The following is a 25,558-nucleotide window of genomic DNA, read 5'->3' on the forward strand; positions in this document are numbered from 1 at the left end:
AGTAAAATGACACATTTTTTTTCCTGCCTCCAGGACATCTCTACATCAGTATCCTGCCCACATCTCAATCTCCGTATGTCTGAAACTGAACTCCCAAATCCTCTCCCCCACCTAATTGTCCCCTTACATGTATCAACAGCATCATCTGAAACCCACAACTCTTACATTATCCTCGACTCCTTCCTCTCTCTCAACTCCCATATTCAGACCGTCACCATTCCTGTTGGTTTTACCCCCAGGAATCTGCCTCTTCCTCTCTATCCAAACAACTCCCTTACCGGACCAGGCTCTGTGGATATTCCAGGATGACCTCCACATCAGCCTTCTTACCCGTCTTCCTCCTTCCCTTCTCTCCCTTCTCTAGCCTGTACTTCCTTCTGCTGCCCGGATCATTTTTCTAAAACATTATTCTGCACACGTCTCCCCGTTCCTCTCCGCATCGAACCGAAACTCCTAACTTTTGGCTTTAGGGAACCCAATCAGCATTCTTCCTCCTACCTATTCACTCTCTTCTCCCAGTGGACTCCAGCTTGCACTCTTTGTTCCTCTCAAACCTCTGACCTTTTGCTCACGCCCCTTCTCATATCTGGAACTCCCTCCCACTTTGAATCCCACAGACAGCACCTCTCCCCATCTTCAAAGCCCTTTTGAAATCCCAGTTCCTCCAGGAGGTTTGCCCTGATAGATCTCCAATCTCCCCAGGTTACATCCCCACAACTGCTTCTTCAGCATTTCTGTACCACTCACATACTCACCCCCTCCCACCTTGGCTTACGAACCCTACCACTTAATTACTAACTCATAATACTAATACTTTGTTTTTGATACAAGACTTTTATTTCACCAAAGTACTTTCACATCAGTGATCTCACTTTATCCTCACACTATCCCTGTGAAGTAGGGAGAGGCAGATATTATAATCTTGGTTGTGCAGACGAGGCAACCGAAGCCCGGACAGGATAAACGACTTGCCCAAGGTCACCCAGCAACCCGGAGGAAGAGCCGGGTCTAGAACCCACTTCTCCTGACTTCTTGTGCTCTTTCCACTTGGTCATGCAGCTCCATCATCTTGATTCTATTTACTGCTATTGTTTTTGTCTGTCTGCCTCCCCCGATTAGACTGAAAGCCCGTCGATGGGCAGGGACTGTCTCTATCTGTTGCCGATTTGTATATTCTAAGTGCTTAGTACAGTGCTCTGCACTTAGTAAGCGCTCACTACTGAATGAATGAATCCTCCCATCTCTAAATTATTTTGGTGCCTGTCTGCCCAGCTAGACTGTAAGGTCCTTGAGTGCAGGGTTGAGGTCTGCTAACTCTATCGTACTCTCCCCAGCACTTAATGCAGTGCTCTGCACACACTAAGTGCTCAAAAAGTACTATTGATTCATTCACTCAATCAATATTGATTGATTGGTAATGGGTCAGATTACTCACAGTCTATAAATAACTGGTTCCCAGTAAGATGCAGCCAATTTAGTATTCTTTTCTTAGGGAAAATAAAAAGTAACTAAATAAAATAACTAAATAAAAAGTAACTAATTTTTTAAAGCGCTTACTGTGTGCCAGGCATTGGCTAAGCAATGGGGTGGATACAAGCAAATTCATTTGGACAGTGTCCCTGTCCCCTGGGGAACTCATAGTCTCAATCCCCATTTTACAGATGAGGCAACTGAGGCACAGAGAAGTAAAGTGACTTGCCCAAGGTCACACAGCAGGCAAGCGGCAGAGCTGGGATTAGAACCCGTGATCTTCTGACTCCCGGGGCAATGCTCGATCCGCTAAGCCATGTTGCACCTCAAGCAGAAGAAGAGAAGATGTCTCATTTTAGGACTTCGAGCTCTAGAAACCTTCCCTTTGAAACTCTTCCCCACTCCTACTTCCCCCACGGTACTTACATACATATCCTGTGAGAAGCTGCATGGCATAGTGGATAGAGCACGGGCCTGGGAGTCAGGTCATGCGTTCTAATCCCAGCTCCGCCACTTGTCTGCTGCGTGACTTTGGGCAAATCGCTTCACTTCTCTGTGCCTCAGTTTCCTCATCTGGAAAACGGGTATTGAGACTGTGAACCCCATGGGGGACAGGGACTGTGTCCAACCTGATTAGCTTTTATCTATCCTAGCGCTTAGAACACTGCTTGACACATAGTAAGCACTTAACAAGTACCATTATTATTAATTATCATTATGATGCTCTGCTGTTCCCTCAATCTGTAATTTATGTTAAATCCCTTTCTCCCTCACTAGATGGTAAATTCCTTGAGGGCGGGGATCATATCTACCAACTCGGATGTAATGTACTCTCCCAAACACTTAGTACAGAGCTCTGCACACAATAAGAGCTCAATAAATACCACTGTTGCATTAAATAAATTTGGGAATCACTCAGTTTGTCCCTCTGAGAGTCCCCTACTATTGAAATAAAAAGTAAACAATTTCAGTTCCACAGTCAGCAGGTTCTAGAGCAGTCGGAGCAGTTCCTTAGATGAGCAGTCCATGCTGGATCTCTGGAAGTAAAATCAGGAATGGAGAGGGAAGAGTTTGGGATATAGGATGTACCATTCCTAACTAGGAGGGTGGGTGTCCGCAGGGTCAGCCAACACCCAGTTCCTCCATTCAATAGTATTTATTGAGTGCTTACTATGGGCAGAGCACTGTACTAAGCGCTTGGAATGTACAATTCGGCAACAGAGACAATCCCTGCCCAATAACGGGCTCACAGTCTAAATGGGGGAGACAGTCAGCAAAGCAAAACACGACAAAACAACATCATCAAGATAAATAGAATCAAGCGCCGACCCCTGCCTATGTCCTGCCTCTGGCCTGGAACTCCCTCCCTTTTTATATTCATTCAGTCGTATTTATTGAGCGCTTACTGTGTGCAGAACACTGTACTGAGCGCTTGGAGTGTATAATTCGGCAACAGATAGAGACCATCCCTACCCAACAACGGGCTCACAGTCTAGAAGGGCTGACAGACAACGAAACAAAACAAGTAGACAGGCATCAATATAAATAGGTAGAATTACAGATATATACACATCATTAATAGCATAATAAATATGTACACAAGTGCTGTGGGGCAGGGAGGGGGGTAGAGCAGAGGGAGGGAGTCGGGGCGATGGGGATATATACACATCATTAATAGAGTATTAATTATGAACATATATACACAAGTGCTGTGGGGCGGAGAGGGGAGTAGAGCAGAGGGAGGGAGTCGGGACCATGGGGAGGGGAGGAGGAGCAGAGGATCTGACAGACGAATTCTCCTCACCTTCAAAGCCTTTCAGAGAGCAACTCTCCTCCACGAGGCCTTCCCTGACTAAGCCCTTCTTTCCTTTACTTGCTCTTCCTTCTGCATCCCCTTGCACTTAGATTGGTATCCTTTATTCACCCCTCTCACAGCCCCACAACACTTAGGTACACATCTGTAATTTATTTCAGTGTCCGTCTCCCCTTCTAGACTGTAAGCTCCTCGTGGGCAGGGGATGTGTCTACCAACTCTGTTACATTGAACTCTCCCAAGCGCTTAGAACAGTGTTCTGCACACAGGAACGGCTCAATAAATGCGATTGATTCATCGAGACAAGCATCTTGGGTTGGTGGGATGTGCAGCTGATGTTGTGGCTCAGCGTGGCCTAGTGGCCAGAGCACGGGCCTGGGAGTCAGAAGGACTGAGGTTCTAATCCCAGCTCTGCCACATCTGCTGTGTGACCTTGGGCAAGTCGCTTCGCTCCTCCAAACCTCCGTTCCCTCATCTGTAAAATGGAGGTTAAGACTCTGAGCCTTATGTGGGACAGGGACTGTGTCCAACCTGATTAGCTTATATCGACCCCAGTGCTTAGTACAGTACCTGACACATGGAAAGTGCTTAACAAATAGAACAGGTATTATCATTATTATCACCTTTAGGAAGGGTCTTCCTGGCCTCTCCAGCCTGGGAGCCAAGTGGGAGAAGGAGGTTTTTTTTTATGGCACTTGTTAAACGCTTACTATGTGCCAGGCACTATTCTAAGCTCTGGGATGGATACAAGGTAATCAGGTTGGACACAGTCCATGTCTCACATAGGGCTCAGAGTCTTAATCCCTATTTTATGGATGAGAGACAGCCGAGGCCCAGAGAAGTGAAGCGACTTGCCCAAGGTCACTCAGCAGACCAGTGGCAGTACTGGGATTGAAACCCAGGTCCATCTGAGTCGTGAGAGGCTTCTCTCGCCATGGCCCGGTGAGGCTTCAGGAAGCCACTGTCCATCCTACTGAGGGATCTGGGGTCCGGTCAGACCCAAAATCCAGGGAACAACACCCGACCCAGACGGATCTTGCCTTTCCACCCCTGACCTGAGCTCTGGGTGGCAGAGCCTGAAGTTTTAAAGGGTGTTTCCCACACTTTTTAGGGACTTACTTCCTGCTTGTTCTCACTGTTTCCAAACCAGTTGGCCAAGTTCTCGGGCACTTGATTGTTCCAGGACTATTCACCTTGGTCTTGTGCTTTGCCGGTTTTCCCATTCAGGCCAGTCGAGGTTCAGCTGAGAAGCAGTGTGGTCTAGTGGGTAGAGAACGGGCCTGGGAGTCAGAAGGTCGTGGGTTCTAATCCCAGCTCCGCCACTTGTCTGCTCTGTGACCTTGGGCAAGTCACTTCACTTCTCTGGGCCTCAGTTTCCTCATCCCTAAAATGGGGGTTGAAACTGTGAGCCACACGTGGGACAGGGACTGTGTGTGCCCAACCCGATTTGCTTAAGTGCATAGTAAGTCTCAATCCCCATTTTACAGATGAGGGAACTGAGGCACAGAGAAGTGAAGTGATTTGCCCAAAGCCATACAGCGGACAAACGGTGGAGATGGAATTAGAACCCAGGTCCTGACTTCCAGACCCATGCTCTATCCGCTTACCTGCTCTGTGACCTTGGGCAAGTCACTTCACTTCTCTGTGCCTCAGTTCCCTCAATTGCAGAATGGGGGTTCAGTACCTGTTCTCCCTCCCACTTAGACTGAGAACCCCTTGTGGGACCTGATTATCTTGTGTCTGGCCAAGTGCTTAGTATAGTACTTGGCTTTAGACTATGAGCTCGTTGTTGGGCAGAGATTGTCTCTATTGCCGAATTGTACTTTCCAAGAGCTCAGTACAGCACTGTGCACACAGTAAGCGCTCAATAAATACGATTGAATGAATGAATGGCACATTGTAAGCACAATACAAATACCTGAATTGTTATTATTATTATTTTCTCAGTGAATGGTGGCTCTGACAGGCTGGGAGTTCCCCTCTGGGGCTTGGGTGATGCCAGCATAAACCAGTTTGAGGGAATTCTATTTATTTGGGTTTGAGGATCAGAAGAGTCCTGACAGGTTTAACACTGGCTTGCCAGCTTGCTTTGGGGAATAATAACTAGCACAGTAAGGGATTTAGTTGCTGATCCCAGAGGTTCCTGGGAAAGTGTGGCCCGAGCCACGTCAGGAGCCTAATCCGGTTAGAATATTAGGTCCTGAGCAGTCATGAGCCAATAAGCCCCATGGCAGCATGGCCTAGTGGCAAGAGCCCGGGCTTGGGAGCCAGAGGTCGTGGATTCTAATCCTGGCTCCGTCACCTGTCAGCTATGTGACCTCGGGCAAGTCACTTCACTTCTCTGGAACTCAGTTATCTCATCTCTAAAATGGGGATTGAGACTGCGACCCTATGTGGGACAACCTGATTACCTTGTATCTCCCCTAGTGCTTAGAACAGTGGTTAGCACATAATAAGTGCTTAACAAATACCATCAGCATTATTATTTTTATGAGAAGCAGAATGACCTAATGGAAAGGGTACAGGACTGGGAGGTGGAAAACCTGGTTTCTAATCCTAGCTCCCCCATTTGCCTGTTGTGTGGCCTTGGAGTAAGTCACTTAATTTCTCTTGACCTCATTTCCTCATCTGTAAAAATGGGGATAAAATACCTGTCCTCCCTCTCCCTTAGACTATTAGCCACATGAGAATCAGAGACTACGTCCAATCTGCTGTAACAGATTGGAGAAGCAGCATGGCCTAGTGGATAGAAGACAGACCCGGGAGGCAGAAGGATCTGGGTTCTAATTCTGGTTCTGCCACGTGTCTGCCGTGTGACCTTGGGCAAGTCACTTCACTTATCTGGGCCTCAGCTCCCTCATCTGCAAAATGGGAATTAAGACTGAGCCCCATGTGGGACTGTGTCTAACCCAATTCCTTGTATCTAGCCCAGCACTCAGAACAGTGCCCGGCATATAGTAAGTGCATAACAAATACCACAATCATTGTTGTTATTAATAACAAATATGCAGTTGTTATCATTGTGATCTGTCTGGCAGATCTGTCCAGAAGTCTGTCTCCAATAGGGACACCAGGGTGCTTGGAGAAACCGTCTGATGTTTGTCCTCTTGGTCACCCACCATCATGGTTAGGGATAGATCACCCACCCAATTCCTCTACCTCCTTCCTTCCCACCCCTAACTTGAGTTTCTCTGAACTATTAACCTTGCTGTTTTACTTTGCAGGTTTTCTCAGCTGCAGTATGACCGGCCTCGGGATGGCATTTGCTCGACGGATGGCGGCTGTTGCCCCCAAGTTCCCTGTGGGGTTGCAGATACACTGGCCTAAACCGGTCTGAGGGAACTCCATGGGCTGCTCCGAGGGCTAATTCCAACTCCAATTCCCAACTGGAATGGACTCTCAGTTCCTGGGAGTCCCCACGTTTTGTCTTACCGCAGATGCAGGGAGCTTGAGGTAAAACAGTGTGTTATCGGGAGCTGGGACAGGAAGTTCATTCATTCATTCAAATGTGGTTATTGAGGACTTAGTGTGTGAAAAGCACTTTACTGCTTGCTTGGGAGAGTACAATACAACAATAAACAGATATATTCCCTACTCCCAATGAGTTTATGGTATAAAGGGTGGGAGACAGATATAATTATATCTATTTATTTGTAATTTATTCATTTATGTATATAGATATATAAATTACGAATTAACCAAGTTGCATATCACCCCCCTCCTGCCGCCTGTTACATTCCCCCCTCCCCCTCCCCATTTTCACATTCTCCATGATTCCTGCTATGGCACCATGGCCTAGTAGAAGGAGCCTTAGTCTGGGAGTCAGGAAACCTGATTTCTAATCTCACTTCTACTACCAGCCTGATGTGTGATCTTAGGCATGTCATGAGCTATTGGGGTCTGCTTCCTATCTGGATCTAATGATTCCTGCTTCTTCCTTGCTTCTTCCATGGGGATATTTGCGGGGATAAAATGAGATTGATGTGGCAAATAAAAGTGCCATGTATATTTAAGGTGTTGCTATTCCTGAGACTAAATGGGGGGAAAATCTGGCAGATGCTCTTTAGGAATTTAGATTTTAGGGGATTTTCTCAGGAAATGTTCTGAAGCTGGCAATGGCTGGGACCTCTATTTATGTCAAGTTGGTTTCAAGTGCTCTTACTTTAATTCAACTCAGCTCCAACCTACTATCTGGCCTTTTTAAAACATTTTCCAATTAATGATAATGATAATATAATAATGGTATTTGTTAAGTACTTACTCTGTGTCAAGCACTGTTCTATCTGCTGGGGTAGATACAAGCTAATCAGGTTGGACACATTCCCTATGGGGCTCAAGTCTTAATCCCCATTTTATAGATGAGGGTACTGAGGCCCAGAGAAGTGAAGATACTTGGCTAAAGTCACACAGCAGACAAGTGGTAGAGCTGGGATAATAATAATAATAATCATGGTATTTGTTAAGCACTTACTATGTGCCAAGTGCTGTTCTAAACACTGGGCTAGATACAAGGTTATCAGCTGTGTGACTTTGGGCAAGTCACTTAACTTCTCGGTGCCTCAGTTCCCTCATCTGTAAAATGGGGATGAAGACTGTGAGCCCCACGTGGGACAACCTGATTCCCCTGTGTCTACCCCAGCGCTTAGAACAGTGCTCGGCACATAGTAAGCGCTTAATAAATACCAACATTAACATTAAGGTCTTAAAGTCATTAATGCTGAGTAGGTTGTCCCACGTAGGGCTCACAGTCTTAAGCCCCATTTTACAGATGAGGTAACTGAGGCACAGGGAAGTGAAGTGACTTGCCCAAAGTCACACAGCTGACAGGTGGCAGAGCCGGGATTAGAACCCATGATCCCTGACTCCTAAACCCGGGCTCTTTCCACTGAGCTACGCTGCGGCGACCTCCATCCGACTAGGAGCTAAGCCAGCGGCCTCGCCAGAACTGGGAGCCAGTCAATCAATCACAGATATTAATTGAGTCCTTACTGTGTGCAGAGCACTGTACTAAGCTCTGAGGAGAGTACAATGCAATGTCAGTAGACACCGTCTCTGCTCTCAAGGACCTTACAATGTAGCAGAGAAGACAGACAATAAAATAAATTTCTGCTCGGGGAACAGTCAGAGGTGGAGGCTCCTGGTGGGTAGGAAATGTGGCTACCAACTCTATTGCATTGTACTCTCCCAAGCACTTAGCACAGTGCTCTGCACAGTTCACTCTCAATCAATACTATTGATTGAGAGGACGAGGTTATGTGCACAAACACTCTGGGAGTTGGGGTGCGGGGACTGTGAGCCCGTCGTTGGGCAGGGATTGTCTTTATCTGTTGCCGAATTGTACACTCCACGCGCTTAGTACAGTGCTCTGCACAAAGTAAGTGCTCAATAAATACGATTGAATGAATGAATGACTATCCAAGGAGCGTTGGGCGGTCGGAACTTGAGGGCGAGCTTCCAGGCCTGTTTGAACATGCTTCTGCTGCAGCCTTAATCAATCAGTCAATCAATGGTTTTTATTGAGCACTTACCCTGTGCAGAGAAGAAGGGTTACTTCACTTCTCTATGCCTCAGTTACCTCAACTGTAAAATGGGGTTTAAGACTGTGAGTCTCACGGGATTACCTTGAATCTACTCTAGCGCTTAGAACAGTGCTCGGCGCATAGTAAGCACTTAACAAATACCATTATTATTATTATCACTATTAGCACTGTACTAAGCACTTGGGACCTGATTCTCTTGTATTTGCCTCAGCATTTAGTACAGTGCTTGGCATTTAATAAATGCTTAATAGGTACCATTATTATTATTAATTATTTTTGGGAGAGTACAATTGCAACAGAGTTGCTAGACACTTTCCTTACCCATAATGAGCTTCCTGTCTAGACGGGGAGAACTCCATGTAGCTAAAACCTGGAAAGAGGAGTTTCTCTGTTCTCCTCTACCCCTCTTCTTTCCACAGGCTCCCTGTGCCCCTTTCTCACCCCTCACTCCAGCTGGCCTCTCCGGGTGGGGCAAGGGGGATGCCCTGGTGGAATTCCAGGGAGAAACCAATCTTCCCAACAGATACTCTGCAAATCGACTGGAGAGATGAGAAGAACACAAAGAAGCCCTGACAAAGAAACCCCACAGCTCCCAAACATCCACACCCTACTCTTAAGAGGTCCTGCAGGCAAACTCCGGAAGGCTGGATTTGCTGAGGTACAAGTCAGTTCAGATAAACGGCTTTTTCTGGGGCTGGGGAGGGGGGAACCAGAGGAGGGTTTTTTGGGGTGGGGAGCGATATCAAAGAAGTAGTCATCTCACTTACCCTCCAACACCCTGACTGGAGACAGACCCTACAGCCCGCCTCTGGGTTTCCTTTGGGCTTTTTAGCCTTGTAAATAAGAGGAGTAGCTCAGAGCAATTTCAAGTCTATTCTTGCATTGTGTCCCTTTGATGTGCTTAGCACTCAGTAGGTGCTCAATAAATAGCAGTGACTGAATGATAGTGGTAGGGTTAAATATCCCCGCCTTAAGGTTACGCAAATTAAAGCTCAGAGAGGTTAATTCCCTGCTTAAGTTCCCGCAGCTCATCAGTGCAGAAGTTGAAACTAGATCTCAAAACTCTCAGGCCAGTAGAACAGGAGGTTTCAAGAAATTGTGCCCCTTGAAGTCTAAAGGTTTCACTTAAAGTCATCCTTCCCTCTCTCCACTTCCTCTCTCATGACATTCAAAAAGAAATACAAAAGCATCATGGCCTAGTGGAAGGAGCACAGGCCTGAGAATCAGAGGATCTGGGTTCTAATCCCAGCTCCACCATTTGCTGTGTGACCTAGGGCAGTTTGCTTAACTTCTCCATGCCTCAGTTTCCTCAACTGTAAAATGGGAATTCAATGCCCTTTCCTCTCCACCCAAATGGCTACCTTACTGCTACAGGCTCTCGTTATATCCCGGCTAGACTACTGTGTCAGCCTTCTCTCTGACCTCCCTTCCTCCTCTCTCGCCCCGCTCCAGTCTATTCTTCACTCCGCTGCCCGGCTCATCTTCCTGCAGAAACGATCTGGGCATGTCACTCCCCTTCTTAAACACCTCCAGTGGTTGCCTATCGACCTCCGCTCCAAACAAAAACTCACTCTAGGCTTCGAGGCTCTCCATCACCTTGTCCCTTCCTACCTCTCCTCCCTTCTCTCTTTCTACCGCCCACCCCGTACGCTCCGCTCCTCCGCCGCCCACCTCCTCACCGTCCCTCGGTCTCGCCTACCCCGCTGTCAACCCCCGGGCCACGTCCTCCCTTGGTCCCGGAACGCCCTCCCTCCTCACCTCCGCCAAACTGATTCTCTTCCCCTCTTCAAAACCCTACTTAAAACTCACCTCCTCCAAGAGGCCTTCCCAGACTGAGCTCCCCTTCTCCCTCTAGTCCCTCTACCGCCCCCCCTTCACCTCTCCGCAGCCTAACCCTCTTTTCCCCCCATCTCCCTCTGCTCCTCCCCCTCTCCCTTCCCATCCCCTCAGCACTGTACTCGTCCACTCAACTGTATATATTTTCATTACCCTATTTATTTTGTTAATGAAATGTACATCGCCTCGATTCTATTTAGTTGCCATTGTTTTTACGAGATGTTCTTCCCCTTGACTCTATTTATTGCCAATGTTCTTGTCTGTCCGTCTCCCCCGATTAGACCGTAAGCCCGTCAAAGGGAAGGGACTGTCTCTATCTGTTGCCGACTTGTTCATTCCAAGCGCTTAGTTCAGTGCTCTGCACATAGTAAGCGCTCAATAAATACTATTGAATGAATGAATGAATATCTGTTCTCCCTCCTATTTAGAATATGAGCCCCAAGGGGGACAAGGACTGTGTCCAAACTGATTGATTCTTCCCCATTGCTTAGAATAGTGTTTGACACATAGTAAATGCTTAACAGAAACAAAAATAATAATAATAATAATAACAGATGAGAAGAGAAACTGCCTGCCATCTGCTCCTACCACCATCTCCCTGGAGTTCATGCCTCCCTCATCAGTGGAGCTGCTTCTTGCTAAAAGCATGAACCCTGAAAAGCCAGAGGCAATAAGCCAATGGGAGCTGTTTTCTTGTCTTACTTCTGTCTCTGTTTTTGTTATATTGTATTACTGTAGTCTCCCAAGAACTTAGTACAGTTCTCTGCACACAGTAAGTGCTCAATAAATACGACTGACGACTGACTGGCTTCTAATCATCAGCCTCCTTCCTTAACTCACAGGTGTTTGACTCATTCAGTGGTATTTATCAAGCGCTTGAGTTTGGTCTTCCCTGGGGTCATTGCAGACCATCCTGTGCCGAGCGAGGTCCAAACCACTGGGCAGTTTTCACCCCAGAAAGACCCCACAGTGATGCCCGTGGGCTGAGGTGTTACCCAAATTAGTATTTGTGTTACCTGTCACACCAGTGCCCACTGATTTTCCTTGGGTGTCTCATTCTGAAGCCTGTAGGACAGGGTAGATAATAATAAGTGTTTCCCTAAAATGAGGGTTTACTGAACTTTTGCAAGGCTCAACAATTAACCCTCACAAGTAGAGGGGAAGAATGTAGGCATCTAGTCTTTTTGTGATGAGAAGTGAAAGACGTCTGAGTTTTTTTTCTTTTTAATGGCATTTGTAAAGTGCTTACTATGTGCCGGGCAATGTACTAATCAGTGGGGATAGATGCAAGCAAATCAGGTTGGACACAATCCATGTTCCATGTGGGGCTCACAGTCTTAATCCTCATTTTACAGATGAGGGACCTGAGGCACAGAGAAATGAAGTGACCTACTCGAGATTAATAATAATAATAATAATAATAATGTTGGTATTTGTTAAGTGCTTACTATGTGCAGAGCACTGTTCTAAGCGCTGGGGGAGACACAGGGGAATCAGGTTGTCCCACGTGGGGCTCACAGTCTTAATCCCCATTTTGCAGATGAGGGAACTGAGGCACAGAGAAGTGAAGTGACTCGCCCACAGTCACACAGCTGACAAGTGGCAGAGCTGGGATTCGAACTCATGACCTCTGACTCCAAAGCCCATGCTCTTTCCACTGAGCCATGCAGCAGCAAAGTGGCAGATCCAGGATCAGAACCCAGGTCATTCTGACTCCTAGGCCTGTGCTCTATCCACTAGGCCATGCTGCTTCCCACAGCGTCGGGAGTTGGATTTAAACTCTCAGCTCTGTCATCAGTCAATCTATCAGTGGTTTTTATTGGGTGCTTACTCTGTCCAGGGCACTGTACTAAGCAGTTGAGAGAGTACAATACCATAGAGTTAGCAGACACATTCCCTGCCCTCAACAAGTTTACATCACCCTGGATTTTCACAGATTGTCACGGACCACCGTGAGATTCTGCTATGCCCAGCCTGTCTGCCTGGAGGCACCCAAAAAGCCAATAGTTTGAACAGAAAGGAAGCGTTACCTCTCTCTCTTGCTGTTTTAGCTTATCTTATGCCGTTGAGTCGTCTCCGACCCATATTGACACCACGGACACATCAGTCCCAGAAGGCCCCACCTCCATTTGCAATTGTTCTGGATGTGGATCCATAGAGTTTTCTTGGTAAAAATATGGAAGTGGTTTACCATCGCTGCCTTCCTACAGTCAACTTGAGCCTACGCCCTCAACTCTCCCCTGTGCCCTTGCTGCCCAACACGGGTGAGTTTTGACTTGTAGCAGATGGCCTGCCACTTACCAGCCACTGGCCAAGCTAGGAATGGAATGGGTAGGCCCCTGCTTGACTCTCCCTTCCATAGTCAAGACTTATAGAGGGCTGGAAACTCTCCAGGTGCAACCCGGAGAGGGGAGCTCTTTTAGCAGGGGCCAACAATTCCTTCCATCGAGCTCTTTCAAGTGCTTTAGAAGGCATCTCGTCGAGATTCCCCCAGTGTTCCCTCCCCTTCAAAGTAGTCCAAATGGATGTTGAAGGGAAGCAATGCCCACTTAGCCTTAGAGTGACCGTGAGGGTTGGTTGTAGCTCTAAACCACAGATAGCCTGGAAATCACCTCTGGTTCCCTCTCTGCGGCCACATAATAATAATAGTAATAATAATTCTGGTATTTGTTAAGTGCTTTGAGCTCGTTGATGGGTAGGGATCGTCTCTATTGCCAAATTGTACTTTCCAAGTGCTTAGTACAGTGCTCTGCACACAGTAAGCGCTCAATAAATACGACTGAATGAATGAATGTGGTAGGCACTGTACTAAGCACTGGGGTGGATACAAGCAAATCGGGTAGGACACAGTCTCTGTCCCCCATGGAGCTCATTGGCTCCCCATTTTCCAGATGAGGTAGCCGAGGCAAGGAGAAGTGAAGTGATTTGCCCAAAGTCACATAGCAGACAAGTGGCAGAGCCGGGATTAGAACCCATGACCTTCTGACTCCCAGGTCCAGGCAATATCCACTATGCCATGCTGCTCAGAAAAAGCGCCTGCATCAGGCAATCATCATCACAATAATAATAATAATAATAATAATGTTGGTATTTGTTAAGCGCTTACTATGTGCCGAGCACTGTTCTAAGCGCTGGGGTAGACACAGGGGAATCAGGATGTCCCCCGTGGGGCTCACACTCTTAATCCCCATTTTACAGATGAGGTAACTGAGGCACAGAGAAGTTAAGTGACTTGCCCACAGTTACACAGCTGACAAGTGGCAGAGCTGGAATTCAAACTCATGACCTCTGACTCCAAAGCCCGGGCTCTTTCCACTGAGCCACGCTGCTTCTCTAATAATGGTGATATTTGTTAAGCACTGTTCTAAGCACTGAGGTAGATACAAGATCGTCAGGTTGTTCCACTTCGGGCTCACAGTCTTAATCCTCATTTCTAAAATGGCGCAGAGAAGCGAAGCGACTTGCCCAAAGTTCTGATTAGAACCCACAGCCTCTGACTCCCAAACCCATGTTCTTGCCACTAAGCCACGCTGCTCCTCTAGCCTAAATCCCTAGGCTTCCCACTCAGTTGCATCTTCACGGGGATTCACGGATGGAGGGGAATGTCTCTGTGCTCCTCTGGCCTTGTTGATAAGAAGGTGGAAAACCTACCTCGGAGGGAGGGAGGGAGGCGGTGACCGTTCTTTGTGGTTGAAGGAGAGGATGCTGTTCAGCCCGGCTCGAGTTCGAGACAGCTCTGGGTGAGGGGGCTGACACGGGGGGAGCAGGCTTGGCCCGGCCCGGTCGGCCCCGTGAAGTAACTGCTGTGGTTAGGGCGCTGCCCATGACGGTGAGGAACGTATCCGCAACATGTGTGCTTATTACTTCTCGGGCGGGGTTTGAAGCCTCGGGGAAAGATGAGACCAGATATGGCCGGGGAAGGAACAGAAGGAAAGAGTCAGGAGAAACTGGGATCAGCAGTGAGAGGAAGTGGGAGAGAAAGTGCGCGAAGGCCAGGCGTCTCTCCCTGCCTTTTTTACTACGCAAAATCAGCGAAGAGAAACGGTGGCCTAGAGGACAAAGCCTGGGCCTGGGAGTCAGAGGACCCAGGTTCTAATCCTGGTTCTGCCCTGGGACTCTGGGCAAGCAATAATAGTAATTCACATTTTTAGGGTATTTGTTAAATCCTTACAATGTGTCAGGCACTGAAGTGAGCACTGGGGTAGATACAAGCTACTTGGTTTGGACATGGTCCATGTCCCAGATGGGGTTCATGATCTTAATCTCCATTAAGACTGAGGAGCAGAGAAACGAAATGATTTGCTCAAGGTCACACAGAGACAAGCGGCAGATCTGGGGTTAGAACCCAGGTCCTTTTGACTCCTAAATCCGTGCTCTATCCACTAGACTATGCTGCTTCTCTGTGCTTCGGTTTCCTCATCTGTCAAATGGGGATTCCATACCTGTTCTCCCTCCCTCCTAGACTATGAACCCCACTTGGGGCGGGGAGGGTTCAACCTGATTACCTAACATCTACCACAGTGCTTAGTGAATGCTTAACAAATACCGTGTTAAATACCTATTAAATTCCAACCTGAAGATTGTCAAGGGGTTTTCAGGACAAAAAACTCACAGGGTGAGGAGTGGTGAAGAGTGAAGTTCAATACTGCCCAATCAATCAATCAATCAATCAATCAATCCGTGGTATGTATTTTGTGTTTACTGTGGTCAGAACACTGTACTAAGCACTTGAGAGAGTCCACTTTCCATGCCCACAACAAGCTTGCAGTCTTCAGAAGCCCTAGTGGGATTGTGCGTTCTTGGAGTGCATGTCCAAGCACAACCCCGGCACGCATTCCATTCACACTGTTCTGATTTCTTTTTGTTGGGATTCTCTTAAATATTTCATCATTAGGGACATTTCATTAGGGACATTCTTTCCTCCTAGCTGCCTCTCTGCTTCGTCCTCCCCATTTATATATCTATAGGTACGTGTGTGTATATATATATACATATATATATATTATATATGTATATGTATATGTATATATATATGAATACATATGTATATGTGTGTGTGTGTATATATATATATTTATCGTGTCCTCTGTTCTCAAAGACAGCAGTCCTATGAAATTCACCTATGGGTACATGGACAGTTCTGAAGTCCTTTCCTGTGGTCTGGAGCCTAACCCCTTTTTTCCTCCATTTTGTGCGTCAGCCTCCCAAAAGATGTTCTGGCTCCTCGGTTCCGCATCCTACCTCTTTGCCTTTTATTTCATCATCGGTCAATGCGCTGCCTAGGTAACAGATTACGTGGCAGCATTTAGTTCTGAGAGGATGACATAAATTATGTATGGCTTCACTGGTGCAGACTGATCCATCACCTCAATTTTCTTTAGATTTATCAGCAGTTTCTAATACCTGTCCTCGATGCCGGGGGTGGTTTATAATCATTTGCATACTTTCTTGGGCGGCGAGGAGCGGGGAGGTCTTTCTCTAGTGCCTGGTCATCCGCATCTGGCGATTTTCCAGTTGATGCTTGAAGTCTGCTGAATTGAAAGAGTTTCCTGGAGGAGCAGAAGCATTTTTTGGTTTCTCTTTGCATCCTCCATTATGACTGAGGAGAATGTATTGAACGAGTCCTGGCCATTTACACATCCATCTTTTCTCTGACTTCTTCTCCCTTCTGTGTCCTCTCTGCCCTTTGGACACTTGATATTCACCCCATCCTCAGCCCCATGCACTTATGTACATATCCGGAATTCATCTATTTACCTATGTTAATGTCTGTTTCTCCCTCTGTAACCTCATTTTGGGGGGTTTTTTTAATGGTATTTGTTAAGCGCTTACTATGTTCCAGGCATTGAACCAAGCACTGGAGTAAATACAAGCTAATCTGTTTGGACACAATCCATATCCCACATAGGCCTATAATCTTAATCCCTCTTTTACAGATGAGATGACTGAGGCACAGAGAAGTGAAACACAAGTGGGGGAGCCGGGTTTAGAACCTGGTTCCTTCTGACTTCCAGGCCCGCGCTCTATCCACTAGGCCACACTGTTTCTTTGTCGAGGGCAGGGGACATGTCTACCAGCTCTTGTAATGTACTCCCCCAAGCGCTTAATATTGTACTCTGTGACATAAGTAATGATTGGTTGATTGACTGACCGATCCCTGCTTTAGCCTCATTGATGGTGGGGAATAGATCAGATAGCCCCAGCTTTGACCTGCGCAGCCTCAGAAGCAGCCTCAGAATCTGGTTTGAATACAAGGGAGTTGCATTGGACGCGGTCCCTGTCCCGCACGAGGCTCACAGTCTTTATCCCCGTTTTACAGATGAGGTAACTGAGGCACAGAGAATAATAATAATGACAATAATGTTGGTATTTGTCAAGTGCTTATTATGTGCAGAGCACTGTTCTAAGTGCTGGGGTAGATACAGGGTCATCAGGTTGTCCCACGTGAGGCTCACAGTCTTCATCCCCATTTTACAGATGACGTAACTGAGGCCCAGAGAAGTAAAGTGACTTGCCCACAGTCATACAGCTGACAAGTGGCAGAGCCGGGATTCAAACCCATGACCTCTGACTCCCAGGCCCATGTTCTGTCCACTAGGCCATCCAGGAATTCTCTGGCTACAGAAGGAACGTGGTCTAGAAGAAAGAGCATGGGTCTGGGAGTCGGAGGATCTGGTTTCTAATCCTGGCTCTGCCAATTGCATGTTGTGTGACCTTGGGCAAGTCACTTCACTTCTCTGTGCCTCAGTTTCCTCAACTGTAAAATGGGAAGTAAATTCCTGTTCTCCCTCGTCCTTAGGCTGCGAGCCTCATGTGGGACAGGAACTGCGAACCACTTAACTTGTATGTAACCCAGCGCTTAGAGCAGTGCTTGACACATAGTAAGCATTTAACAAGTACCAGAAAAGAAATGGAGAATAATGAGATGCCTCAGTAACTGTTGCCAATCTGATCTTTCTCCTTTCTTCTTGAAGCTGGTGATAATAGTAATTATGGTATTTGTTAAATGCTTACTACGCATCAAGCACAGTTTCTAGCAGTGGGGTAGATAGACGATAATCAGATTGGACACGGTCCCTGTCCTACATGGGGCTCACAGTCTAAGTCAGAGGGAAGGAGATTTAATCCCCATTTTACAGATGAGGGAACTGAGCCACAGAGAAGTGATGTGGCTTGCCCAAGTGCACAGCAGACAAGCGACAGAGCTGGGATTAGAACCCATGATCTTCTAACTCCCAGGTCAGTGCTCTGTCCACTAGCCACGCTGCTTCTCCAGTTGGACAGGGACTGTCTCTATCTGTAGCCGAATTATACATTCCAAGCACTTAGTACAGTGCTCTGCACTCAGTAAGCACTCAATAAATACGATTGAATGAATGAATGAATACTACCTGAATGCTCACGGTGTGCCGAGCGTGTGCACTAAGCGCTTGGGAAAGTACAATATTGATGCGGCGACTTTGTCAATTATTGGCAAACATGCCAGGGTTGTTGAAAGGGTGTCTATGGTTTAGTTTTTATGGTATTTACTAAGCGCTTACTAAGTGTCAGGCTTTGTACTAAGCACGGGGGTTGATACAAGCCAATCAGAATGGACACAGTCCCCATCCCACTTGGGGCTTATCGTCTTAATCCCCATTTTATAGGTGAGGTAACTGAGGCACAGAGAAATTAAGCGACTTGTCCAAGGCCACACAGCAGACAAGTGACGGACCCGGGATTAGAACCCACGTCCTTCTGATTCCCACGCCCGTGTGCTATCCTTTGATCAGAGAAGCAGCGTGGCTCAGTGGGAAGAGGCCGGGCTTGAGAGTCAGAGGTCATGGGTTTGAATCCCGGCTCCCCCACTTGTCGGCTGTGTGAGCTTGGGCAAGTCACGTGGGACAACCTGATGACCCTGTATCTCCCCCAGCGCTTAGAACAGTGCTCTGCACATAGTAAACGCTTAACAAATACCAACATTATTATTATTATCCTTTAGGCCATGTTGCTTCTCCAGGGCTTCTTCATCTCCAGCGGTCAGAATATTGAGGAGAATATTAAAATGTTGCTGCTCTCTCTTCAGGACTCCCTCTTGGTGGTAAGGCTGAAGCTACCTTCACTCCTCAGAGGTCCCACGTTGACAGGTACACGATGATAGTAAGGGCTCATCAAATATTGAGAAGCAGCATGGCTTAGTGGAAAGAGCCCGGGCTTGGGAGTCAGAGGTCGTGGGTTCTAATCCTGGCTCTGCCGCTTGTCAGCTGGGTGACCTTGGGCAAGTCACTTCACTTCTCTGGGCCTCAGTTACCTCCTCTGGAAAATGGGGATGAAGACTGGGAGCCCCACGTGGGACAACCTGATTACCTTGTATCTACCCCAGCGCTTAAAAGAGTGCTTGGCACAGAGTAAGCGCTTACCAAATACCAACATTATTATGCCACAATTATTATTAAGTACAGAGCCAAATAAGATCTGTGATAATGCTCGTTCTAGAGTTGATCTGCAGAGCCTTTTCTTTTTTTCAGTATGGTGTTTGTTTAGCGCTTACTATATGCCGGGCACGGTACTAAACGCCGGGTCAGATACAAGTTACTCAGGTTGGAAAAAGTCCCTGTCCCTCATAGGGCTCCCAGTCTTCACCCCCGTTTTACAGATGAGGGAACCGAGGCGCAGCGAAGAGAGGTGACTTACCCAAGGTCACACAGCAGACATGCGGCGGGCCCATGTCCTTCTGACTCCCAGTCCCGTGCTCTATCCGCTGGGCCACACTGCTCTGGCTCAGTGGAAAGGGCACGGGCTTAGGAGTCAGAGGTCATGGGTTCTAATCCTGGCTTCGCCACCTGTCAGCTGTGTGACTTTGGGCAAGTCACTTCATTTCGTGGTGCCTCAGTTACCTCCTCTGTAAAAGGGGAATGAAGACCGTGAGCCTCACGTGGGACAACCTGATTACCCTGTATCTCCCCCAACGCTTAGAACAGTGCTCGGCACATAGTAAGCGCTTAACAAATACCAACATTCTTGGTATTATTATTCTGCTTTGTCTCCCCGCCAGCCACTGTGCATGTTCCGTACCTTGTTGTGCTGCAGGTTTCTGCAAGCTTCGGTCTCGTCTGAGTCACGAAGTGCTGCAAGGTGTTGTCGGTGCAGTCATTCTTTGCAGCAAGTGAACACGTTATGACTGAGTCATTTGCAACCGACCCATCTCGGTGGCTTTGCTCAATCATGCCCACGGTCTCGCCATCCACCCGGCAGACAGCATCTTGAAGAAATGGCCCTTCGTTGATCATGTGCAGAACCGCGGTTTGTGTCTCTTCTCCTAACAAGAAAGCTGGAATGCTGCTGCTTGAGAATGTTGTCAATCTCCAAGAGCTTAACATTTAGCTGTCTTGGTGTTTTGGCGGTCATTTTTTGACCGAATGGTTGTAGAGTCAGCATCTGCATCTATCTGCCCAGCACGCTGCTTCACGAATGGATGCTTCGAGCTGCAGATAATAATAATGATGATGGTATTTGTTAAGCGCTTACCAAGTTCCAGGCACTGTACTGAGCGCTGGGGTGGATACAAGAAAATCAAGTTGGACACAGTCCCTGACCCATGTGGGGCTCACAATCTCAACCGTCATTTTACAGATGAGGTAACTGAGGCCCAGAGAAGTGAAGTGGTTTGCCCAAGGTCACACAGCGGACAGGTAGCGGAGCCGGGATTCGAACCCATGCCCGTCTGACTCCCAGGCCCGAACTCGACCCACTACGCTCTGCTGCTTCTCATCCTTGAGGCCTCTCTGCCACACTATGATGTAGCCGATAAGATGCCACTGTTTTAACTGTGGATGGATCCAAGATGTTTTTCTTTGGTTTGACGGGGGGAAGTTGGTGTTGGTGATCATAGGAAAGTGATTGGAAAAAATAAACTATTGCTGTTGAGCTTGCAACTCAAGCACTGTGGCCTAGTGGAAAGAGCCCGGGCCTGGGAGTCAAAAGACCTGGGTTCTAATCCTGCCTCTGCCACTTGCCTGCTTTGGGACCTTGGGAAAGTCACTTAACTTCTCTGTGCCTCGTTTTCCTCAAGGCTAAAAATGAGGATTCAGTACTTTTTCTCCTTCTTACTTTGACTGTGAGGTCCATGTGGAATGGGGGCTGTGTCCTACCTGATTCCCTTGTACTTATCCCAGGACTCAGAACAGTGCTTTACGCATAGTAAGCACAATAATAATAATAACCCTGAAGGCTCAATAACTTTCTCCCCTGGTTGGGCAGCCCTACGAGAAGCACCGTGGCTCAGTGGAAAGAGCACGGGCTTTGGAGTCAGAGGTCATGGGTTCAAATCCCGGCTCGACCATTTGTCAGCTGTGTGACTTTGGGCAAGTCACTTCACTTCTCGGTGCCTCAGTTACCTCATCTGTAAAATGGGGATGAAGACTGTGAGCCCCACGTGGGACAACCTGATTCCCCTGTGTCTACCCCAGCGCTTAGAACAGTGCTCGGCACATAGTAAGCGCTTAACAGATACCAACATTATTATTATTACCAATGCTAGCATTAAAATTACCCATCATAATTAGTTTATCAAATGCTCACATGCTTGGGATTTGATTTTCATTATTATTATTGTTATTAGTGCTTACTAGTGTCAAGCACTGTTCATTCATTCATTCAATAGTATTTATTGAGCGCTTAGTACACTAAACGCTTGGGATGTACAGTTTGGCAACAGAGACAATCCCTGCCCGATGACGGGCTCACAGTCTAAACGGGGGAGACTGTTCTAGGCTCTTGGTTAGGTACAAGTTAATCAGATTGGACACAGTCCCTGTCCCACATGGGGCTTACAATGTAAGGAGGATTGAGAACCTATATTTAATTCTCATTTTACAGATGAGATAACTGAGGCATTTTTTTTTCACTGTAACTCTATCCAGCATCTATCTCTATGAGTTGGCCTTCATCCAGTAGTCTACTCCTGCCATGGTGACTGTTTTTTATGGTATTTGTTAAGCGCTTACTATGTGTCAAGCTCCGTTCTAAGTGCTAGAATAGATACAAGTTGGACACAGTCCCTTTCCCATATGGGGCTCACAGTCCAAGTAAGAGGGAGAACAGGTATTTCATTTGCAGATGAAGGAACTGAGGCACAGAGAAGTGAAGTGATAAAAGTGAAGTGCTAGAGAAACAGTGTGGCTTAGTGGCAAGAGCCCGGGCTTGGGAGTCAGAGGTCCTAGGTTCTAACCCTGGCGCTGCCACTTATCAGCTCTATGACTTTGGGCAAGTCACTTCACTTCTCTATGCCTCAGTTCCCTCATCTGTAAAATGGGGATTAAGATTGTGAGCCCCATGTGGGACAGCCTGATTACCTTATAACCCTCCCAGGTCTTAAAACAGTCCTTGGCCCATAGTAAGCACTGAAAAATACCATCATCATCAGAGTGGTGGAGGGGGGATTAGAACCCAGGTCCTCCATACTCTTTCTACTGGGCCATGCTGCTTCCCACTAGGTCACACTGCTCTGGAATTGGCCATTTCATGCAATATCAGAGCTGCTCCTCTCAGAGTCAGATGACTGTTTCCACTGTCGCAGAGCATCCTGGTTTCCCAGGAGGTGATGGTTATTTTCTTAGTATAAGTCTTTATCCTATTTTTTGTTTTCACACCCCAGGTGCGACTCCCAAGTCATGGACTACTGGTGAGCTCAGTTTAGTTTGTGTCAGGCAGGTGATTTTTAGAGACACCTTTCTTAGTTCCTGTCCCCTTTTGGGAAAGCAGCGTGACCTCGTGAAAAAGCCCGGGCCTGGGAGTCAGAGGACTTGGGTTCTAATCCCAGCTTCACCACTTCTCTGCTTTGTGTTCTTGGACAAGTTGCTTCACTTCTCTGTGCCTCAGCTCCCTCATCTATAAAATGGGGATTCGATACCTGTTTTCCCTCTTCCTTAGATTGTGAGGCCCATGTGGGACGTGGACTTTGTCCAACCTGATTAACTTGTATCTACCCAGTACTTAGAACAAGAGCTGGACACATAGTAAGTCCTTAACAAATGCCACTATTATTTGCAGGGAGCACTGCATTCCTAAATAGGACTGTTCAGAAATCCAGGATGTTGCAGAGTTGCATCTTTAGTGACCGAGTGACCAATATCCTGAATGTCCTAGTCACGGAGGACTTGAGTGCCAGGTATGCATCATCATAATAATATATGATGTAATATTATGGCATTTGCTAAATCCCCTCTCAGGGTGGCACTTGGAGAGTTTCCAGTCCTCTATCAGTCTCGGCTACGGGAGGGAGAGTCAAGCAGGGGTCTACCCATTCCATTCCTAGTTTGGCCAGTGGCTAGCGAGTGGAAGGCAACCTGCTACAAGTCAAAACTCCCCCATGCTGGGCAGCAGCGGCACGGGAGAAAGTCTCAAGTTTACCGCGTGGAAGGAGGCAGTGGTAAACTGCTTCCATATTTTTACCAAGAAAACTCTATGGATCCACTTACCAGAACGATTGCAAGTGGAGGCAGGATATTCTGGGAGGGATGTGTCCATGGCGTCATTATGGGACTATTTTATTGCCATTGTTCTTGCCTGTCCGTCTCCCCCGATTAGACCGTAAGCCCGTCAAACGGCAGGGACTGTCTCTATCTGTTGTCGACTTGTTCATTCCAAGCGCTCAGTACAGTGCTCTGCACATAGTAAGCGCTCAATAAATACTATTGAATGAATGAATGAAATACTATTGAATGAACTATTTGCTAAGTGCTTATTATGTGCCAGGCACTGTACTAAACGCTGGGTTGGATACAAGCAAATCGGGTTGGACAGTCCCTGCCCCACGTGGGGCTCACGGTTTTGATCCTCAGCAGCGTGGCTCAGTGGAAAGAGCCCAAGCTTGGGAGTCAGAGGTCATGGGTTCGAATCCCAGCTCCGCCACTTGTCAGCTGTGTGACTGTGGGCAAGTCACTTCACTTCTCTGGGCCTCAGTTCCCTCATCTGTAAAATGAGGATTAAGACTGTGAGCCTCACGTGGGACAACTTGATTACCCTGTATCTACCTCAGTGCTTAGAACAGTGCCCTGCACATAGTAGTTGTTTAACAAATACCAGCATTATTATTTTTAAAGATGAGGTAACTGAGGCACAGAGAAGAGAAGTGATTTGCCCAAGGTCACACAGCAGACAAGCGGCAGAGCCGGGGCTAGAACCCAGGTCCTCCTGACTCCCTGGTCCGTGCTCTTTCTACTAGGCCATGCTGTTTCTTGGGCAGGTCACTTCACTTCTCTGTGCCTCAGTTACCTCATCTGTAAATTGGGGATTAAGACTGTGAGCCCCACCTGGGACAGGGACTGCGTCTGACGTAATTATCTTATATCTGCCTCACTGCTTATTACCGCTTTTCTGCTTGAGTACCGCAATACTCAGCCAGAAGGGACCATAAAAGGTAAATGTGTCAGCCTGGCAGAGGGCTATCCAGTGCCTGGCACATAGTATACGCTCAACAAATACCATAATAATGATTATTCATTCATCGATTATTATCTGCCCATGCACAAAATGGGGCAGTGATCGTGTCTACTTGTTCTTTTGTCCTCTCTCAAGCGTTTAGTACAGTGCTCTTCCGATGAGTCTTGATTCTATTTATTGCTATTGTTCTTGTCTGTCCATCTCCCCCGATTAGACTGTAAGCCTGTCAAAGGGCAGGGACTGTCTCTGTCTGTTACCGATTTGTACATTCCAAGTGCTTAGTACAGTGCTCTGCACATAGTAAGTGCTCAATAAATACTATTGAATGAATGAATGAATGAGTAAATGCTCACTAAATACCACTGATGGATTAATCAATTGGCAGTGTCTGTCACCCGTGGGTCTTTTCAGCCAAACTCAAGTGCATGGTTGGGCTCTCACTATCAGTAACGTCATCTCTTTCAACAGAATTTACTCAATGCTCTTGTGTTCAGAGTGCTGTACTGGGCGGTTACTGTGTGCAAAGCGCTAGGCTAAGCACATGTGCAGAGCCCTGGCCTGGGTACTCCACGTGTGCAGAGCACTATACCGTGTGGCTAATGTGTGCAGAGTTGTTCTGAGTGCCTAAATGTGTGCAGAGCACTGTACCGTGTGCCTGCCATATTCAGAGCACTGTATTGGGTGCCCACAGTGTTCAGAGCACTGTAGTGGGTGCCTGCTGCAGGCACGGCACTGAAATAGGCTCTTGGAGCATTCAAGAGGTGTAAAAGGCACGGGCCTGGCCTTCAAGATGCTTGCGGGGGAAACCAGCAGACCAAATTGCCAAACAGTCAAGATCAAAAGGGTGAGAATTTAGTAACAGGTGAGAAAAACCAAAGTTGGTGATTAAATAATGACAGCCAGAAGTACCTTCAAATAGAAAACTTATCTATATGCATACACGGTATTAAAAAGCAGAGAAGTCCTTACTTAATTTTATGGCCCAGGCATTAATTAGACAGAGACAGAGTGGGAGGGTGAGAGAGAGAGAAATGTCCTTTGGTTTCAAAGATGAGTTACTGACCATGAGATTTTATCTCGGCATGAGGATGTGGTTGAAAAAAAGAATTCAAGGAAAGCACTGAGGTCATGTGGATTAGAGCACGGACCTGTGAGTCAGAAGGAACTGGATTCTAATCCCGGCTCTGCCTCTTGTTTGCTGGATGACCTGGGGCAAATCACTTCACTTCTCTGTGCCTCAGTTCCCTCATCTGTAAAATAGGGATGAAGACTGTGAGCTCCATGTGGGACAGGGACTATGTCCCACCTGATTAGCTTGTTTCTACCCCAGTGCTTAGCACAGTGCCTGGCACATAGTAAGCACTTGAGTACCAGAAAAAAAGACACACAGTCTTTAATACGGGAGACATATGTAAAGATTGTTCTTTGCTGTGCTGTTGCTTTGTTTGCTATTGAGGCCGTCTTTGATTCTGCCTCC

General features: G+C 47.2%; 1 protein-coding gene and 1 non-coding gene across 3 annotated transcripts in view; both read left to right on the plus strand.

Annotated features, from left to right (window-relative positions):
- The window catches only part of LOC100076973 (cytochrome c oxidase assembly factor 8), a 57,564-nt gene extending 38,845 nt beyond the window's left edge, over nucleotides 1-18,719 (plus strand). The window contains exons 5-7 of one of the 2 annotated variants that reach the window (XR_003759832.1): nucleotides 6,508-6,736; nucleotides 9,347-9,481; nucleotides 18,641-18,719. Coding sequence is in view for 1 of the 2 variants with exons in the window: in XM_029065849.2 (XP_028921682.1) it covers nucleotides 6,508-6,610 (103 nt within the window). In the remaining variant the exon portion in view is untranslated. Of the gene's footprint in view, nucleotides 1-6,507; nucleotides 6,843-9,346; nucleotides 9,482-18,640 lie in introns of those variants that run through there. The other variant, XM_029065849.2, reaches the window with a different exon arrangement.
- Nucleotides 18,720-22,858: 4,139 nt separating this feature from the next.
- Nucleotides 22,859-22,996, plus strand: LOC114817412. The gene has a single exon (XR_003765270.1). It is a non-coding gene; the product is annotated as a small nucleolar RNA SNORA7 (small nucleolar RNA).
- The last annotated feature ends 2,562 nt before the right edge of the window (nucleotides 22,997-25,558 follow it).

Source organism: Ornithorhynchus anatinus, chromosome 1, assembly GCF_004115215.2.
Source record: "Ornithorhynchus anatinus isolate Pmale09 chromosome 1, mOrnAna1.pri.v4, whole genome shotgun sequence".
Taxonomy (NCBI): Eukaryota; Metazoa; Chordata; class Mammalia; order Monotremata; family Ornithorhynchidae; genus Ornithorhynchus; species Ornithorhynchus anatinus.